The 21,219-nt window shown below is 41.2% G+C and overlaps 1 protein-coding gene across 3 annotated transcripts in view; it reads right to left on the bottom strand.

The window, feature by feature from the left end:
* Nucleotides 1–4,206: 4,206 nt before the first annotated feature.
* sept12 (septin 12) overlaps nt 4,207–21,219 on the bottom strand; it is an 88,664-nt gene continuing 71,651 nt past the window's right edge. For all 3 annotated transcript variants that reach the window (XM_037793071.1, XM_037793072.1, XM_037793073.1), the window contains 7 exons: nt 16,152–16,233; nt 14,303–14,440; nt 13,453–13,570; nt 13,142–13,237; nt 12,496–12,592; nt 11,337–11,388; nt 4,207–9,341 (listed from right to left, as the gene is read on the bottom strand). In XM_037793071.1, coding sequence (XP_037648999.1) covers nt 9,176–9,341; nt 11,337–11,388; nt 12,496–12,592; nt 13,142–13,237; nt 13,453–13,570; nt 14,303–14,440; nt 16,152–16,233 — 749 coding nt within the window. In that variant the 3' untranslated portion in view covers nt 4,207–9,175. The remainder of the gene's footprint in view (nt 9,342–11,336; nt 11,389–12,495; nt 12,593–13,141; nt 13,238–13,452; nt 13,571–14,302; nt 14,441–16,151; nt 16,234–21,219) is intronic.

Here is a 21,219-nt window from a genome sequence, read left to right as displayed (position 1 = left end):
GTGTGGGAGACTTTATTGGAATTTTATGGTGGCGCAACACATTTCCACTCCCAGCTTGTCAAATACCGTCGCTTGGTCAGTGGCCCTACGCTTCAAACTCTCTAGGTACCCCCTTGCGTCATTTGGATGTCAGGGACAGCGTGCCAGTTTCTATGTCTTTTCAAAATAATAAAATTCACAGGATACGTACAGTTTCCACTCGTACGATGCATACAGTGTCTTTTGAAATAAACTTCCAACGTAGCTTTACTTACGTTTACTTACGCAACAAAACTACGTGGTTAGGTTTAGGAAGAGATCATGGCTTGGGTTAAAATAAGTATGTTACATTTCCGTAAGTTACGTAAAATAACTACGTTTGTTACGTAACTGCGTTAGTAAAGTACGGATGTTGCATAAGAAAAACTAGAATGGCACTCGGAGAGCGCAAACCTCCGCCAAGGTCATCAACGCGTCATCATTTGACGAGTTGGGAGTGACATACAAGATGGCAAGCGTGCTGATATACCGATTTTGTTATTACTGTAACAAACCAGCCAAGTGGATACTCCTCTTAATTATCATGAATTGGCTGTAACTGGTACAATTCTAGTAAAGTTTTGATTTGGAAGACTTAAGACTAAAGGGCCTAATTAGAAAGAAAAATGACAATTGTTCATTTTAATTTATTATTTTGTTTTTAATAATTGAGCACAATTGTTTTTATTAAGCAAATTTAACAGTCGTTTATCATGGTTTAATTTACGGTGTCAGATCAGCATGCAAAAATGTTATTTCTTTTGTTATGTTGTTATTTTAAATATCAATATTACAGAGTTGTCAGTATAAATTGATAAATTGGTCCCAGCCCTCCTCTATCACCCTAAAAACAGACGTGTTCCTGCACAAACTGCTCTGTTCCTGCACTCTCAAACCATGACTCACTATTTGATGACTTGATCTCTTTCAGGTTTTTTTTTTTTGCTTTTAATGAGCTTCCAAAGGATTCTAATGTAAGTTTACATATCACGAACTCTGACATGCACGGCCATGCATTTCTCAGCTACCAACAACTAACAACAACAAACCTTTCTAAGGTCCATTTTCTAAGGTAAATAATCCCGCTCACTTCTTCTATTACTGTCTACAGTCTTTGGTCTACATCTGTCACCATTTTGTTACAACCCCTTGTACAGCACAACTTTAAGTAAGCAGTAAAATAAATACTGACAGTTTACTGATAATGTTGAAATTGGCAGAATTTGTGGTCTCTTTCAGTTTCAGTGTGTGTAGCCAACCTGTGCCTGTACTGATCTTACTTTGACATATTCATAACATTTGCAATAAAAGCAACACATTCAGCACAGATTTATATGTTATGAAAAGACATAGATATCGGGGGGCGTTGCAAATTTGGCCTCCAAAAAATGGCTCTTTGTTTCCAAGGTGTGTTCAAGCTGATTAGATCAGATGTCAGAAGACCACAAACATGTTTTTTTTTTCTCTTTAATTTTTATTGGTGATTTTAAAAGCCTTTAAAGGGACTGTTTGTAACTTTTTAAGCGTATAAATGTACCAGGTCGGGACACATGCGCGCTCGCATATGCGCGAGCGCGCATGTGTCCCGACCCGGTACATTTATACGCTCACTCCACACTGCAGAGGAGATAGTCTAGCTCTGAGAATATCTAGTGAATGTACAGTGGACGTTTGTGCAGAAATAACTGCTGCAGCTTCACCAGACCAACAGAGGTTTCCCGTGTCTTGTGAAGTGACGGGGCTCCTCAACGAGACACGTTATCGCCTCGTTACCGACCGTGTGCCGGTGTCTCCCTGCGGGCGCAGTCGGGAGGTGACATCGTGTCTCGCTGTGGAGCTCCGTCACCGACCCACTTTTCCTGCTCAGGAAAAGCCAGCAGTGATTCATGGAGAGACCTTGGTCTGGTCAGCTAACATTACTTCCAAGCAGGTAAAATATAGAGTGATATTGTGGTTTTAGCTGACGTGTGTCTCCTCACTGTTTTGAGCGATGCTCGTTCATGTCTATGTAGAGCGAGCAAGCACGAGCCCGACGCTGACTTTCGTTGATTACACGGCCACATGTGTCGCTGTTAAGAAGCATTTCTGAAAGTTACAAATAGTCCCTTTAAAGTTGGTGTAATGCAAAAATAAATATGCATTCTTGGTTGATTAAAAAAATCACCAGGTATATAAAATTAGCTTTCAAAATCATGGAAAAATAAGCAGTATTCTCTGCTCTTAGACGCTGGGGGCATGTCGCTGAAGGTGCTGAAACCTGAAACCAGGTTAAAGGCTTTTAAAAGCATCCTTAAAATATAAAGAGGGGAAAAACATGTTTGTGGTCTTCTGACATCTGATCTAATCAGTTTCATCAGATGCCGCCACGGCCATCAGGGGGCCAAATTTGCAGCACCCCGATATCTATATCTTTTCATAATATATAGACCTATATCTGTGCCAAATGTGTTGCTTTTATTGCAAAATGCACAATTGTTATGCTTAACTGCCTCGCTACTTTGACTGAAGACCATCTTTGCACTAATGACCAGTGGCTTTTTGTGCTTTGGTCCCTCTATGTTCTAGACACACACACACACACACAAAACATTGACTCATATCAACATCACACCGTCATGTCTGTTGACAACAAGTGCCAGAGCCAGATGTAGACAACACGTGGTTTGGATTTCTGTGTAATGCTGTGCTTTTCACACATGCATATGTCGGTATTTTCATTGGCAATGAAGTGTTGCAAAAAAGGATGGATTCGGTCACAATATGTATTATTAGTTTTCCTGCAGCTCATAAGCAAATCAATTTGAATGATGTAAAGTACGGGGTGGACTAGATAACAAACAAATTAGTTACACATCTACGGACATTAGGTAGCTTTTGAAAAAATACTTTTAACTTACTGTACAAGCTTTTTCTGAAGCTCTCAACCATATCAATTTACTCAGTTATCATCAAATCACCAAGGTATTGAACTAAAATCTGGTTGGCAGTGAAGAGGAAGAGGATGGTTAGCTGTATTTCTAGACACATCCCAGACACAGCTGACAGAAGCATAACAAACAGTGTACAGGATCAAATCAATACCTCAATTTGAACTTTAACCACCACTTAATATAATATAAAGATCAGTGGTGAGGACCCTAAAGCAAATTTTAAGCAAACTTTTGAAATGTTGCAAAGCTCTGATGTCCTGGGGGCAGGGCAGACGGGCTGTATGGAGGACCACAAGAGACACAGAAATAGTAATAAAGTATTTAATTCATTAATAACTAATTGTACGATAAAAATAGTCTATTAATACATGTGTTTACAAATTAATGTATTACACTATGAATAAATGGACTGAATTAAAAAAGTAGAATGGCACTAGGAGAGCGCAGACCTCCGCCAAGGTGCGTGACTTTAAAAAAACAAATCACAGCTCACAGCTGGCGGTACCGTGAGGTGGTCGGCTTATTATTACAGTATTATTATTATTACACACGTATCTCTCTGCTCTCAGAAGGAGCAAGGAGGTGGGGACATGCGTCATCAACGCGTCATCAGTCACACTGCCCATGTGTTATACCCTGTGATCTTAATGCTCAGGCTGATCGGAATTCTTAAAAGAATTCCTGAATCCGGATCATGATCCGGATCGCCACCAAAGTCTAATGGATTGTTCATTGTGCCACACCCCACCCCTCCAACATATTGTATTCAAATCCATCTCAAACTTTTGGAGTAATCCTGCTAACAGACAAACAGACAGACGAACAAACAAACAAACAAACCCGGGGGGTCCTGCTCTTTGGCTGTCCGGCCTCCAAGCCGTCCTCCAGAGAGGTTCTGCACTTAGGAGACCACAAGAGTCACGGAAAAAGTAATAAAGCATTTGATTGATTAATAACTAATTGTACAATAAAAATAGTCGTTAATACATGTGTTTACAAATGAATGTGTTAATCTATGAATAAATGGACTTAATAACAGAATAATGCATAATTTGACATTTTAATGGTCAATAAAAAGAACCATTATAAATATAATTTACAAATGAAATATTAATCCATCAATAAATAGCCGCCACGCAGCCGCCACGCACTCCTGACGTTCCCAGTGTGGACGAAGCGTTAGAGGTGCTGCAGGTGTGGGAAAGGCAGCAGGGTGGCCTACATCAGTCAGTTTATAACAATGACTTGAGAGACACTGGACTGAGAAGGTGACAAGTATTTAATTGTAAATCAACAGTGATAACATGTGCATCATTAATACTATAATAAACAAATCAATCAATAATCATACAGGAACAGTTAGTACATGCTGAGTATAAAATACAAGAGCGGGAGGTTGACACAGAGGTTCAGGTTACGGAGCGCAGCTGAGAGGTAAGAGGACAGTAACACTGAATGTCTGACATGCTGCGTGTGATCAGAATCAAAGTGAATTGTGACTGGGTGGGGGGAGGGGACTGACAATTTGGATACCAGTTAGTTGAGCTATTATTTTGAAAAAAGGAAGATGTAGCGACGGCATCAGATGATACTAAGCCTATTGTGTCACACTGTGTATGCTAATTGGAGCCTACTCTCACTCAAGATTATGTGTAGTTAAGTTACAGAAAGGAGTCTCTTCTTCGCTAAAAAACACAATTTCATCTTCATTTATCCACGGAAAGACAGCAGAGCTCGCCATCTTCACATTAACAATCATTTTAACATTTAAAAGCCATCGTGTCAAATTCAAATCCTACAGTAATAATCCTGCCACCACATGAGTAGCTGGTAGACCATTTTTGACATCATACGAGTATAACACCGCTGGTGGGTTTACACTGGAGTTAGTTGAAAGCCCGGTTCATCACGTGCTGTTGCTAAAGGGTTGCCTCCGTGTGTTGGTTTCCGATGCCGAGGAGCGCTCACCAAACGGTGGCATTTGACAAGACTGGGTGTGAGAACGGGTTGTTCTACTACTCGTAGAAGTTGGCAACCCTACACACACATGCTAGACTAGGGCTGAATTTCAGTCCTAGTCTGGATCATGTGCACACCCATATTTTCTTTTTCTGGCGACGCTAGTGACTCTGTACTCTCTGTGGACTAATGATGGTAGGCAGAAAACAAGAGCCCATTACATACAATAGAGCACAAGTCCAATTATTATTAATTATTCGTATACTAGAGCTGAACATTATGGAGGTGAAAGCTGTCAGTGCTGGATAAAGAAGTTATAATGAAGGCCATGCTCACACTAATGTGGATAAATCTGTACTTTTTATCCATTTGGCCTCTTTTTCCTCCACACTAAGACATCCATTTATGACCCTCAATTAATTTGTTATTTAAGTAAGTTAAACCTAAAAACTAACTAAGTAAAAACTAAGTAACTAACATTGGAAGTTTATTTTGAAAAGACACTATGCATGTAACGAGCAGAAACTGACACACCGTCCCTGATACGTCCAAAACGGACTCTAGAGGGTTACCTAGAGAGTCATAGTTTGAAGCGTATAGGGCCACCGACCAAGGTCCAACCCGTTAAGGTCAGCGCAAAAGTATTTCTCCCCAGAAACAAATGATAATACCCAGAGTGTGTGATTGTGTAATCAGCTACACTAAAACACTGAATAACTGCAGGAGTCTGACCAGACTGCTAAGACCAAGTGGAGTAATTGGTCTTTTTTTATTGAAAGGGTCAAACCATCCCAACTATACACCTGATCAGATGATGGCGCTAAGGTACATTTTTGTCTTTGAAGAACAACTCAACAACAGCCGAACATTGTATTTCTGCTGACCTCCAGAGGTTTAACTTCTCATCATACTGCAGGGATGTAGTATGCTGTGTTCACACCAAAGCGCCTCGCATTTACCGGAGGAGCATGTATTCACTGTATCTAGCAAGTCACACGTCGGCTGAATGTATCTGGTTTACTACAGCGGTGTGGACCCGAAATAAACAGATTGTGCTGTGATTTAATTGCAATAACTGGATCAAAAGTGTGCTGAAATAACTACGTAATGACGCTAATTTGTAAAAAAAGTCTGAATTCGTATTTTGTCGGGTCTGTCCGCAAGACGACAAACAAATAACCTTTAAATGCTTGTTTTCTGAATGGAATTTGGATTGATCAGCTCAAGGCTATGCTAACATTGTAGCTGCTGCATCAACACTCAACATAAAGTCGTCTAGGCATCAATACGGCAGCGACGCTGTTGTTTCTGTGGTTTATACACATACATTTCTACACAGAGTTTGGTCCGGTCTCTGTACAGATATGAGGTACTATTGTACAGAGCTCCTGGTGCCCACAGACTCGCATCGCAGGAAAGGTTCGCTGTGCGTTTGGCGTTAAACACACCATAAGTGTACTCCGGAGGGTGTGAAGCGATTCGACATACTTCAAACTCTCAACCAGAGAGGGCTGTGAAATGTTTTAACTTACTCTTTAAAAGGGTACGTACCAGGATTCTCCCTTCCAGAGAATATTAAAAAAATGCAACCGATGAGTGGCGGGTTAGGTGGGAAGGCAAATACTTCAACGACTTGTCATCTGATCACATCTAAAGGCGGAGTATTTCTACCTCTTCTGAACGGTGAAAAGCCTTCACAGAGAGACGAGATGCAATGAACTGTACAAAAGATGACGTCCCTCTGTCAACATCTGTGAAGGCTTGTTAACATTACCTGCTAACACCCAGAGGTCACTGAGGTTTATTATTATTATTACTGTTGCATTTTCACCCACAATATCCTTATAATATTTTGTATAGTGTCTTATAGTCGGCTTACTGATCTGTTTAGGCAGGAAGGTTTGGACTGGATTCAGAAATGAGCGACAAATCAGTGCTGCCAGTATCTTGATTTCTTCTCAACTATGCTGTTTTTATACCGTCAGACTTCCACGTGGTGCTGTCACGGTGTGATTTACGATGTTAGAAGTGCATTTACGGACGTCTCGTGTTTTATTGGCTAAATTAGAAAAGCATATCACGTGCATTAATTGGTTTAGCAAGAAAGCCACAAATCTTGCATAAGGATCATAATGCAACAGGTGCAGCAGCCTCTCACGAGATTTTAATGAAAAAAAAAATGAATCAATCTATCCCTGAATTCCATCTAGCAATATTGTTGAAATGAAATGGAAATATTGACAATATTTCTATTAATGCCCATTGTTTTTTAATTGAATAATGAACGCAAAAAAAAGAGGCCCACCCGGGGAAGTCAGATGCCAAGAAGTCCAATAAGTTTCCTCTATAGTGACAGGACTGCAGTTCTGAGAAGGTAACCGGATAAAATCCACTAAAAACAGAAAAATAATAAATGGAAAACACCACTAATTATAAAAGAAACCTGTAAGTTATAAAGCACACATCAACTATCCTATCCTAAACCTGATCTGGCTTAGTCCATCCATCATCTGCAACCGCTTATTACGTTAGGGGTCGCTGGAGGGTCGGGGGGGTGGGGGCGGGCTGGAGCCGATCCCAGCTGACATTGGGCGAAGGCGGGGTACACCCTGGACAGGTCGCCAGACTATCACAGGGCTGACGGTGAAATATGAAAATGAGACTCGCTCACGATCTTGCAAAGTCAACGACCACACCTTCAGCAATTTGATTTTATACTGAGCAGATAACTTGTGTTACTAATGACTCAGCCTATTAGGTTTTTCTTGTTGACACAAGTATCTCAAAATGAACTGCTTCTGCTCAATTGATCCACTGGGTGGAGTACTGAGCAAGACTGTGAACTTCCACTAGCGCATTACTATGTCCTCAACTGATGACATAATGACTAGATGCATTCTCTCCGTGTTGAGTAATAAATAGAAATCAATTACTCCAAAACATTCTTTTGGGTGTGGTTACTCTTTAAAATACACAGACAAATGGACAAATTGAGCAATTTTCTCTTGTTTTGGCACTTAAATGTGGCGTGCAAGCTTCATAAAAAGAAGTATCTTACTTGTGTGTGCAAAAAAAAAATGTTCAACATATAAACAGCTGGGTCTTCAATTTCCTCCTCAGGATCAAATTTGAACACGTTTGACTTCAGCAAGAATGACACAATGTCGGCCTACTGCTGAACATGGACATTTCACCCAAATGTCATGTGATGCTGCCACCATGGGCATTAATGTGCCGCTATGACAGCCTCTACTCTTCCGGTTTCAGTCTTTCCACCAGATGTTGGAACCTAGTTGCGAGGATTTAGTCCCCATTTAGTTCCCATTCATACCGGTGACGTGATGTTCGCGAACGACCCGAATCTTTTGAACGGCTCTTTGGTACGAGCGAAGGGGACCGAATTGTACTTGAGAGTCGTTCTTTTGATCGTCGTGCCCAAATTTCACTGCCTGCTTTAGATCTGCGGCGCCGGGAGACAGGCGGAAGCGCCGCCGCACGAAGGCAGAAACACACACACACACACACAAGCAGACAGACAGTTGGAGAGATAGAGGTGTGGCGTCACCTTGTATAATGCTTACATCATTGACGTTATGTCCGGAATAATATGAGAAATTTGGTGCTGCTAAACCTAGTCCACACATGAAATTATGTTACGTTGGGGATATCAGCGGGATGTCTGCCCCCACCCCCGAAAAAAAAAAGAAAAAAGAACACTGAGCTATTCTTTTGAACGGCTGTCCGAAAGGAACGGAGCCATAAGATTCCCTTCAAAAAGCCGTAATTACCATCACTAATTCAGACACAAGAGCATCAGTGAGGTCCAACACTGATGTCGGGTGAATAAGGCCTTGACTGTCCACATACTTTTGTCCACAGAGTGTATAATTTATATAGCCGATATAGCCAAGATGCTTCGACACCATTGGGAGACTTCTGTTTCCTCTCATTGCGCTGCCTGCTCTTCCCTGTCCAGTTTGTGTCACCATCCTTCCAGTAAATATATATGAGCTCACATTAGTTTCACATATATCCATATTTGACGCATTTCTTACGTATTGTGTAAAAAACTCAACATAAACATAATTTCTCGAATGTAAAAACGATAAAAAAAATAACAATTTCTCCATCTCATTTTTTTTACGTGGGGAAAAAAAAAAAAAAAGAAAAAAAAATAGCTTTCTCTTCACATCTCTGATTCTGATTGGACGAGGATCAATCAGCATTCCTCTGGCAGGTGCAGGAAGAAGGAGGCCGATGTGGAGAGATCAGAGGTGGCTTTCTGATTCGCATTTGTCAGCAGTTCCGTTCTCCAGCGGACAGGCAGATAGTCCCAGTTCACTGAAGTCCATGTTGCTCTCGTTGAGCCGTCGTACACGGTAGGTCTCGTAGTGGATGTTATGCGTCACGTCTTTCAGGTCCTGCAAGTGAGACCTTTGCAAAAGAAACAAAAAACACAAACAGAGAGATTGACAACTTGATATTCATTTTGCTACTCATTTCATTAATCTGATCAATCAGACCAATATGCAATTCATGACAGTCCTGGTGGACCAGGTGGCTAGGAGGTGCTTCTTTAGGAAGTGATACATTTTACATTTCTGATATGGAACTGCTTGATCTAGCAATCACAATAAAATAACCGAGCCATACAATCAATACGATGCTACTTTAATCAATACAACTGTCTACACAGGCCACAGAAAGGTCTCACATGTGCTATCACGTTAAAGAGTCCCAAATAGCATTTTTATGCTTCAAGTCTATTTTCTTCCATTTGAAGCATGCAACTACATGTGATTGTGTGTTGGGTGGCCAACACTCAACACCGTGCCTGAACACATCCCTAGACACTGCTGCTACACCTCTGGGTGTTCACATCATGGTGGTATTGATGTCAAACTTAGCAACGGACGTTAAGACCACTATAGAGGAGTTATGAGGTCAGCAGAACCACGTTATCTGCAAACAAGAATTACGACTTTTGGGTTGTACGCCTCCACCCACCGGTCAAGCTGCAGTTTACATCCATGTCTGTCCAAAATGTCATCGCTTCATTTTATCCTGTTAGACATTTGTGTGAAATTGTCCTAATTACCATATGAATTCTTGAGTTTTATGGCCAAGTGTGTTTTTGCGAGATCACAGCGACCTTTGACCACCAGAATCTAATCAGTTCATCCTTGAGTCTAAGTGGACGTTTGTGCCAAAATTGAAGAAATTCCCGCCAGTTGTTCCTGATGTATCGCGTTCACAAGAATGGACCGGATGGATGGTTGGATGGACGGACAGACAGACGGACATCCCAGAGCATAATGCCTCCGGCCACTGCTGTCGCTGCTGAAAAACAAGGCCTGGCGGAGCCTAACAGCACTCATACATTCAACATACTCCTGCCGGGAACCCCCACAAGATCCCCCAAGGAACACGGTCATGAGCCTTCTTCGAGTATCCTTGAAATCATAAGGGCCTGGTTATACTACAAAAGGAGTATTCTGTAGGACATGTTCTCCGACCTTGTTGGAAGTGTCGTCATTGAGGGGGGCAGATGTAATATTGTTTAAAAGTGGGGATAATGGCACACATTTTCAGACATTCTCTGGAAGACGCTGATGGTGTTGCACTCGGTTGTTCACATGAAAGTGAACAGAAATATCTCAAGAATGGAAAAAAGAGAACTAGAGGGAGTTCAAACCTCTCCTCTTTCACCTCCACACAGCTGACAAATCACAGCGTGAATTTGGTCGTACGCGGCCCCTTCGAATCCCACGCCTGAAAGGTATGGTGGGAAGAGGTTTCCGAAGCCATTTGACCATCCACAAACTATACTGGGTCCACAGTCCAACGACCGGGATTGAATCCCACTTTGCTCCTCCTGAATCTGGACCAAGAGTCTCCTTTCTGCCACCAAATTATAATTTGATTGGAATAAAAGTAAAGAGAACTAAAGACTAAAGACAATCCAGGGAAACAGGAGTCACAGTGCAGGCCACACTGCTCGACTGTAATCTATATTCCCCGGTAAAAACAAAAGATGGGAGGTGCATTGTAAAATGTGTTTTGTATCAGTGGATTATCTCCCTCACACTGCAGCACATAGAGAATAATAGATTTGACGTTATGCAAGGGATAATCCACGATTAGCCGTGTGGTCCAGAGGAGGGCTAGCATTACTTTTGATAAGGTCATCAGGGATCATCCCATTGACACTATATGGCCACTTGCCAGTTCATTCAAATTGTTGGAAAATGCACTCTTTAATTGTAATCTTTGTAAACATTGTAACTAAAATTAATTTAATGCTCCAACAATTAGGAGAAGCTGTGTCTTATGAGGATTCCCTTATGAGCTCTGAGGAAAAACTGGATTTGTCCTCACAAATGACTCGTATCCCATTTCTTTAACGATGAACAGCACGGTCAAACTCACCTGATCAGTAGATCTCTCAGGTTGGCAAACTCACAGTGTGCCACATTTTCAACTGTAGAAAGAGAAGAAAAATAGATTTATTTTACATTTCAAAAGCAGCCATTCACATAGAAGTAAACTCATTGGAAGAATAATAGGACCAGTTTTACGGGTAGGCAACAATGGAGATTTGTGTATCTGTATTTCTAATTAAATATCACAATATGATCCAATTTGGCAGCAATTAAAATAGTGAATAAAATGTTACCATGCCCAATGAAGATGATGTGAATTTGCATCCTCTGTGGTGTCACACTGTAATACAGTCCTCATCTTACTGTTTTGCTGTTTTTTCTTTAACTTGTTCAACTTATTACTTTTTTTTTAATTATAACATTATCATGTTTTATTGCTCTTGCTTGTTACTTTAACTGATGGTGTTTTCATTCTGTTTACCAAAATTTCCCATGTGGTATAATAAATACTTCACTTGCAATTACAATACATATCCTTCAAAATAATAAATCCAAATGTGTCTTTTTATATGGAATACGGGCTGTGTGTATTTCTCCGCATATTGAGCGTTTTGATAGTTTACCAGTATTTATATAGCACTTAAACCTGCTTTATAATATAAAAGACCTGAAAATCTCACTTTTTACAATATGGGTCCTTTAGATCTCATTTCAATGATTTCATGGTTAAGGTATTTCAATTGTAGTGGTAGTAATTGTAGTAGTTTTGATAGTATTATATGTTTTTAAATTATATTTCATTTTTTTAATTTTTTTTTTTATATTATAGAGATTCCTCCGCGTACCACTAGAGGAGGCACTAGTACCACCAGTGGTACATACCATACCACCATGATACCATAGTCTGAGAACCACTGGATTAAATCAACTAATCGATTTGTCGACAAAATCATTTGAGTGTTAGTTGACTCACAATTCTTTTAGGTTGAGGACCGCCTTAGTGTATATATCATTTGAAGAAATACCATCACTACATATTGTTGTCGTGGATAGAGGCAGCTGTCATAGTCATTCAAGCCTTTGCTACACCTATTCATCTGCTTTGCCAAAATTAGATCACACTCTGTACACCGTGGCAATTGCAGGATGTAAATGATACAGTAATACCAGGTGAGAACGAGGTTATTGTTAAACTGATGCTTTACCTTCAATGATTCCCCACTTTGTTTTGCGTCCCAGCACCTTGTTTCCATTCACCTGGTGCTCCTTGTCCGTTCCCACCACAGCGAAGGGAATGCTTTCCTGGACACACGACATGAACATGTCTCAGTTAGGCTCATTTGAAGAACGATTCATTCATTATAACATGTGAGATCAACAGTATCATCACACTACGAATAAATGATTGCAGACGTAATACCCAGCACAGTAAAACATGATTAGCTTATATAAGGCTTGCATTTTACAATGCAACTGTCACATCCAGGGTCGGAAATGAACTTTCTTCACTTCCTGCCACTGTGGTAGAATTACAGTGAAATTACAGTGTTTGAATTACACCGTAGCTTCTGGGGAAGCCCTATTTTGGGGGGAGGGAGGGTACTGTACACAGTACTGTACTTTGTTATTGGTGCTTTCGTGTAGTTTGTGTTGGAACAGCGTAGCCACACGCGAACACGCATGGGACACCAATTTATACGAGTGTAAGTGTAAGAAGTTACAAACAGTACCTTTAAGATTTTAATTTTTTATGAACTTTCCCACAATCTATTGTATATCTAGTAGAATAAAGAGTAATATAAGACAAAGTCAATTCTAGCTTTGGCTAAATAACAGGAGTGGAGACGTTACCCTGATCCTGTCGTTGAGGACGCGTTCCTCTGGATCATCATCGTACTCTTTCAGGGGGTAAACACGAATCCCGTTGGCTGTTAAGTCTTGCCTTATCTGTCAAAGGGTCAAAGGTTAAACACAGGTCAAACAGGTCAGGTTGATTGGTTTACACTGAAGGTTATATGTTAAGGCAGGAGATGTGAGGGCTGAGCACATGCATGGTGTCAGGTGGTGGAGTGTAGATTTTGTTCAGAACATCATGTCGAGGACACGTCAGTGATCTACAGAAAACAAGCTTTAGTCGTGTGTTTGCATGCGTGTTCCCTCACCCTCTCTTTGAACTCCTGTCTTTCCTCAATGGTGAGTGTGTCGGCTTTGGCGATGACGGGTACGATGCTCACTATCTTTCCCAACCTCTTCATGAACTCAACATCGATGGGGCGTAATCTGGAAATCGAGACAGATCTCTGGTTAGTTTGGACAACAACGGAGGTCTATGGCACAAAATGTAACAGTGTAAAAGTGTAAGAGAGTGCAGTAAGTGGACGCCATCATAATCAAAAGTTGAAACCCAAGCAAAACAAACGGTTCAGACTGCATTTTACTAGCCCTGGGTTAAATGTCAGTTGTAACACGTAACTACTGTTTACGTTCTAGAATTTCAAACAATTCCTATTACTTTAGCCCCGTTTCACACTGGCAACCTTGGATAACCCTGCAAACTCTATGCTAAATCCCCGCTCTGGACTATTAATCCATTTCTGTTCTCTTTGACTGAATTAGGATTTTGTGGCTGTAGCAACTAACAACACTGGTGGTGAGCAGTAAACCCGAACTATAGGCTAAAGCAGCAGATAATAGGACGTGCATTGTGAAGTTCGTGGCAGGCAGGACACAGCTTGTCAAACTTTTTATCTGGGTATTATTTCAGCCATTTGAAGATCTCTACAGCTCACCAGCCAATGTCTTCTATTTTATCTGTCTGTACATAACAAAACAAAAAATACCGAGTCCCATGAATGCGTTAAGTGCTGTGATCTAATTATAATTCAACATGTAATAATGTGCCTGAGACTATAAAGTGAAACACGCCTTTTTTTTTTGGAAAGAAATAAAATCATTGAGTCTTGTGTTAGTGCAGAAGGGTGATGCTAAACCTAGCAGTGAATGCGTACTGACCTGTGTCCAGTGGCAGGGAGGAAGTAGATGCAGCAGTGGACTCGGCTGTCTGGTATTCTCCTCTTGCGGTTTATATGCAGCTCCTCTCTCAGGTATTTTTCATACTGCTCGTTGACGTGCTTCACTATGGGCTCCCAGCTGGAAAGAGGAGCAGCAGTGAAGAGACGCTGAGTGACTGGAATATTTTCATTATTACCTCCGCCAAGGCCAAAGGCCTAGGAAGGAGGTTATGTTTTCACCAGCATTGGTTTGTTGGTTTGTTTGTTTGTTTGTCTGTTAGCAGGATTACTCCAAAAGTCCGCAATGGATTTGAATGAAATTTTTTGGACGGGTGGGGTGTGGCACAACGAACAATCCATTCGATTTTGGTGGTGATCCGGATCATGATCCGGATTCAGGAATTTTTTTAAGGATTCCGATCAGCTAGAACATTAAGACCTCTGCGTATAACACACGCACAGTGTAACTGATGAGGCGTTGATGACGCATGACCCCACCTCTTTCCTTCAGAGAGAGAGAGACAGAGAGAGAGCGGGGAGGACTGTAGATTCGGCGTTTTTTCACATTAAACTCTGTGAAATTACAGTTAAGTTGGGCCAAAGCACACTTGGTGATTGTTGGAAAGAGTAACGACGACTCAACATAAACAAAAATACACGTGGATGATGGCGCAAGCTGAACGAAGGAGGTGTGTGTGTGGGGGGGGGGGGGGGGGGGGGGGGGGCAATTGTACTCGGGCACCTTGGTGGAGGTCTGCGCTCTCCGAGTGCCATTCCATTCTAGTTCTATATTTTTGTTATTGTTAACCAATCCCATGACCAAAACCAACAATCTGCATATTCATATTTTTTTATATTTATAATATTAATAACCCTATTAATTATTTTCAGCAGTGGATTAATACACATTAGTGTTGTAGTGAGTATTTGTGGCAGCAGGACGGTGTATCGAGTCTATAGTGGGTGTTTTCATGCTAATGAAGGAACCAAAGGCGTAGAATTTGGTAGGGACAGTAGGGACATGTCCCTACCAATATCCAGCGACTACTGGATACTATTGTTCCTAGCAATAATTGTGATAAAAAAGCTGCTCTAATACAACTGCAAATCAGCGAGAGAATAAGATAAACCAAAAGGCGGAATTCTAGTCTGTCAACTACGATGGAGTATTAGGGCCACTGTTAAAAAATAATTAAGTCATAATATTAGAATATTATGAGACAGGTAGCTCTGTGTCGCTGCCTCTGAGTCCCCCTCACTTAGAGAGAACTGGGACTGTCTCCAGACTACAGGACGCTTCCCTCTGAGAAGCTGAGGGAAGCAGCTGTGCGCTGCACTTAATTGGAGGTGATGAAGTTAATATTAGTGTTGTCAATAAAAAGCCACACAACGGTGAGATTTATGACTGATCAGAAGTGTTTTCAGTTAGTTTCAGTTCTCCACCTTAGGATGAAGAGCAAGCCGCTGTGACCAGAGTCCCAAACGGGGATTCTGTGTCTCTCAGACGGTCTGAATAACGCGATGCACAGCAGACTATAGGGCTGCTGGATTTTTTTCTTGAAACATTATGAATTTATTGTCATTAAATTACGACTTTATTCTGGTAATATTACGACTTTTTCCTCAAAATACCATAACTATATTCTCGACTTCTCAGAGAACGCACATGATGTGTAGGGCCAAAGGTTTTGCCCTTATTGAGCACAATCTAGCTTGTTATTAGCTCACCTTCCTCAAGTCCAGGGTGCCCACAACTTTTTAAATTTTGACAAAAAAGGAAAGTAAAGCACCGTCTCCTTCTCTGCCTCCATCCCGCTGTCCATTCTCGTCACCACCCTCCTACCACTCACCAGTTCTCGTTGTTGATCTGGTCTCCAAATCCTGGAGTGTCGACCACCGTCAGCTTCATCCTCACCCCCTTCTCCTCGATCACTAGACAAAGAAGGACAGAGGAGGAGGGGGGGGGGTTAAACGTGCAGTAGTTACAATTTACAACATTAAAGGGAATCTATGTAAGAACCAGAAATTGTTTGTTAACAGCGACAAAATTCAGCGTCCTGTTGCTCATGCTTGTGCTCGCTCTACATAGACATTAACGAGCATCGATCAAAACTAGTGAGGCAACACACGTCAGCCAAAACCACAATATTACTCTATATTTCAGCTGCTTGGCAGTAATGTTAGCTGACCAGACGAAGGTCTCTCCATGAATCAATGCTGATACTGTGTTTTCCTGCTTCAGCCACCCGACGGCGGTCAGAAGGAATAGGGGAGACACGGCAGCCCCGGTCGGAGACGATAGCGTTACTCGCTCCGGAGCCCCGTCTATTCATTCAGCAGCAGGAAACAAGACACGGGAAACCTCTGTTGGTCTGGAGGAGCTGCAGCAGTTATTTCTGCACAAACATCCACTGTACATTCACTAGACATTCTCAGAGCTCAACTAACTCTTCTGCAGTGTGTAGTTTGCGCTCGTGCACGTGAGGTGGAGCGAGAGAGCGAGTGAGAATGAGTGCGGTGTGCGAGTGAAGGCAAACAGGCAGAGGAAAGCCACGGTCTCCCCTGTGTCTTCTGGCCGTGGTCGGGGGGGGCTGGAGCAGGAAGAGTTGACACTGTTTAACAGACGGGCTTCACTAGATATAACTTTGCGGTTTTGGCGCTTACGTATAGTTTGTGTTGGAGGTCTGAACAGCGTAGCCACACCGCGAGCGCGCATGGGATACTGACCCGCAATGATTTATACGTGTAAGAAGTTACAAACAGTCCCTTTTAAAAGGGAATTTACAAAAAAAAAGGTTTCCAATGAAAAACACAGCAGAGACACTATATTACATACACTGATTTTAAAGAAAGCTGGTAAAACCTGTCTCTTTTATTTAAAGCTCGGGTTGGTAATCTTGAGAAACTAGCACGAGTACACTAGATTTAAAAAAAATTATCCAACTGAAAAACTCAGCCCAGTGTTGCCAACTCTTTTCCAATGAAAGTAGCTAGCAGCACCAGCTCCAAAAGTCCCTAATATAAACACCTGTTGTGCTTTCCAATCCATTCTAGGATGTGTGTCTGTGATTGGAATTCAGGTTTAGCACTGAGACTGGTTTAAAGTTGAGTCATGGCCACGGAAATGGTAAATCCTTGTAAGCATAATGAGACAAAGGTGTGACGATGAGATCAAAGTGATACCCTCCACCAGGTCAATGAAACGTGTACGCGTGTGGCGGCGTGTGAACGCTCGAGGAAAACCGAGTAAAGACTATCATTTGAGTCCATTACCATTGTTGAGTAAGCACACAGGAATCTCCTCCGGGGTGGAAGCATGAGAGCACACATCTGGAACCTGATCGTTAAGGTTTTCACTAGCCTGCAATAATGTAACACTTTGTGGCTGCTTGGGCCAGTCAGCAGACCAGTACAGCAACTGGGACCACTGGTTCGCACAACTTGAACCAGATAAGAAAAACTAACAAGAAAAAAAAATGTTTCATGTAGAAAATACATGAGTGCTGCTGTACGCCAGTTCTGCATACAGTGGGCTTTAAGCCATCATACGACTTAAGCTAACTCATGGACTGTACATGTCATCATAACAGGGTCTGAAATTAACACCCGCCAAATGTGGGTAAATTGTTGGCAGTGGCTGGTGAAATCATCAGGACACCCGTAGCTTTGGCAGGCAGGGAAAACGCTAGTGATGGGAATAGAGAGCCGTAGTTGTCTGCTTTCTTGGCATCTCATACCTCTGTGACTATCAATTCCTCTTATTGATGCTTTCCCACAGTTACGCTGCACAATGACGCGTATCACGCCGTATCATGTTTCAGTTTGTTTTGGACTGGAGACACGGCTGAGAGAAAAAAAAAGCGATCAAAAGCATGACGCTATTAAACCTGAGGGGACGCACCCTATTTTTCCCTGATAACGCTTCACTGTGAACAACAAATCCGTGCTGAAATCAGCAGGAGGAGAGTTAGTAATGTTAGCTGTTAGCAGGCGGTGGGCAGCACAGTCCTGACTGGATAAATAACAGAGCTACTAACGTTAACGGAGGTGCCATTGAGTTATTATTATGAGACGTTCAAAGTCAGCTAAGGAAAAATGACAATTGGGTGAAAGTAAATTACAACGTTATCATGATGTGTTCAAAAATGTAATCTCGTAAAATTAAGTTTTTGGCGAAAAACTTGAATAAATCTAGTTGTTTGAGGGAGATGTTTTCACATCAATATAAAATAGATATTAAAGAGGGAATTATGACCTGTTTAACTTCATTCAAACCTTCAATCAAAGCAAATATTTAAATAATCATAATCATTTAGATTGTGTGTTTTTATGCAAATAACCACTACAGATGACAATTACAGTACAGTACCGTGTACAGTAACCTCCCTCCCCCAAAAAATAGAGCTCCCTCAGAAGCTACGGTGTAATTCGAACACTGTAATTTACCGTGTATATCATGTTTTTAATGTAAAATATATCAAACATTGAATGATCTAAATGTTATTCCTTCATTTAGCGCAGAGATTTCAAAAGTGGCAGACAAAAAAAATACTTGTCTGCCACAGTGGCAGGAAGTGAAGAAAGTTCATTTCAGACCCTACATCATTATCAACATATGTACAGTGTGCCATAGTGACAATTTGGAACATTTGGAACAATGAGTGGAGTTTATACTGTGTACAGGTTTTGTTATGTTGCAGCCTTGTGCTGAAATCGTTTCAATTAATTTTTACCCTCGTCAATCTACACTCAGTATCCCATAATGACAAAGCCAAAACAGGATTGTAGAATTTTTAGTTTATGAAAAAAAAAAAAAATGACAGAAGTATTCAGATTCTTAACTCAGTACTTAGTTGAAGCACCTTGGATGGTGACTATTTGCGTGTAATTATTTTTTACAAACTGCCAGAATGGAAAAATGTGACATTCTCTAAACCACTGGATCCCGACCCCCACTAGGGGTCACCCAAGCTTCATGGGGGGGTCGCGAGGCCTTCTTGATTTTAAGAGATGTAAGACAAACTTTTTCAAAAATATACAGTTGGCCTATATGTCAGCATTTCATTCATTTCTGTGAAGAAAACTGAATGAAATAGTTATTCTTAAAGTTTGGTTTCTTATTTAAGATATTAAACAGGATGAGGACACGGTGAAGACCTGAACACAAGCTACAGTATATTCAGAATAAAGGCCAAGACTCAGGGAGAGGCACACGCTGAATTTGTCCAAAAAAAGGAGCCTATTAATTATGTATGATTGATGAAATAAAAAATACATAAGTTCTAAAAATGAACATGAAAACTCATCTCTGATGCCATGTTCACAGGAAATAACCTGTTGAAAATTCATCCAAATCGCTTGTTTTACACAAACTTCCTGTAATTTTTGTGCTCACTAGTTACGTTAAATGTACAGTTTATCAGTTGCTTTCTACTGTTATTGTTATGCATTGGCTATAATATGAAATATTCATTACATATGTCACTTATGTCAGGGCTTGTCAGTTTACTCAATGATCCCTTAAGGAAAAAAGGTTTGGAACCAGTGCTCTAAACTATGTTTAATAACCGTAAGAGCATTGCACACAGACAGGCATCATACATAAAGATTATTGTGTTGTTATTGGTACATCTTAATGTACCAACCTAAACAAATATTTAGGTAGAATATTGTTTTGTTATGAAACAAGGCAAAAGTGAGCATGGCTCACATACCCCCCCGCTCACTGCTTGACCCCTTCTAAAGTAGGGCCAAAGGTTTTGCCCTTTAGGAACTAATGGAATTAGTCTATTGAGCACAATGTGGCTTATTATTTGCTCACCTTTCTCAAGTCCAGGGTGCACATATTTTTTTTAAATTCCATACCACATTTAAAGTTCCAAAGTTAAATAGTTTCTGAGTTCTGCTCCGGAAACAAAAGTGTAACGGATGGAAGGACGGACGGATGGAAGGACGGACACGACTACGTTGTCGTGGGGGTATAATAATTACACATTTTATGATTGTTATTCATCTGTTGTGTTCTTCGTTATGTGTTTGGGGACAGGCATTTGAAAGAATTCTATTACTTTTTTCAGTGTACCTGCACCACCTAGGAGTCTCAGATGTTCCTGCCCACAATGCAGGGGGACAGTACAGCCAGGAGTGAGAGAGTGACACACACACACACACACACCTTTTACTAGGTTTCTAATGGGCTTCACAGTTGCTGGAGGGTCACAACTGCTTTTCACTTCCCATAATCGGATTTATAGGCAGTGATGTCAGCATGGCCTCAGACTGAGTTTTGGGAAATGTTGAGGAATCAGTAACTGTAGACGTGTAACTCCAGATTTGAAGCTTCGGGGGAGTTTCCTTCCTAAGGATTTTTACAGATACAAGAACTGGTAGCCAGAGGTGATGAGACTGTAAACGCCTCTCAGTTTGTCCCTGAAACAGTGGTGTTAAATGTAAAGACTCTGAAATGGATAATTGCATTTACTAACCCATTAATGACAATAACCATATACTGGACAGAATATAGCAGAAGTGTTTGGCCCGTAATAAAGAGCTAAAGTTCAGCTCTGGTTCACTTGGGACACATTTAAAGAGAAGCACAGATCTAAGATCCAGTTTCATTCTGACAGCGTGGAGTGGAGGTGAGCCTCACTTCCTTATGTGCTCATCACACCACTTCATTTCATGAACATGCTCCCTGCACAGCGTGCTTCCTAATGATTTTGGAGACCCCTCTGACCTTCTGTCTGTGGGCCACAGTGAGGTCTGAATTCACCACTGAACAAAACTAGAATTACACAATTTTTGCCTCCGTCCACCAGTCAAGTAGCAGTTTACATCCATGTCTGTCCAAAATGTTAGAATTTTTTCCTGTTAGACATTTGTGTGAAGTTGCCATAATTACCTCGGCCAAGACCAAAG

Source organism: Sebastes umbrosus, chromosome 14, assembly GCF_015220745.1.
Source record: "Sebastes umbrosus isolate fSebUmb1 chromosome 14, fSebUmb1.pri, whole genome shotgun sequence".
Taxonomy (NCBI): Eukaryota; Metazoa; Chordata; class Actinopteri; order Perciformes; family Sebastidae; genus Sebastes; species Sebastes umbrosus.
Note: the sequence above shows the minus strand (reverse complement) of the source record. Positions and strands in the feature narration are given on the sequence as shown.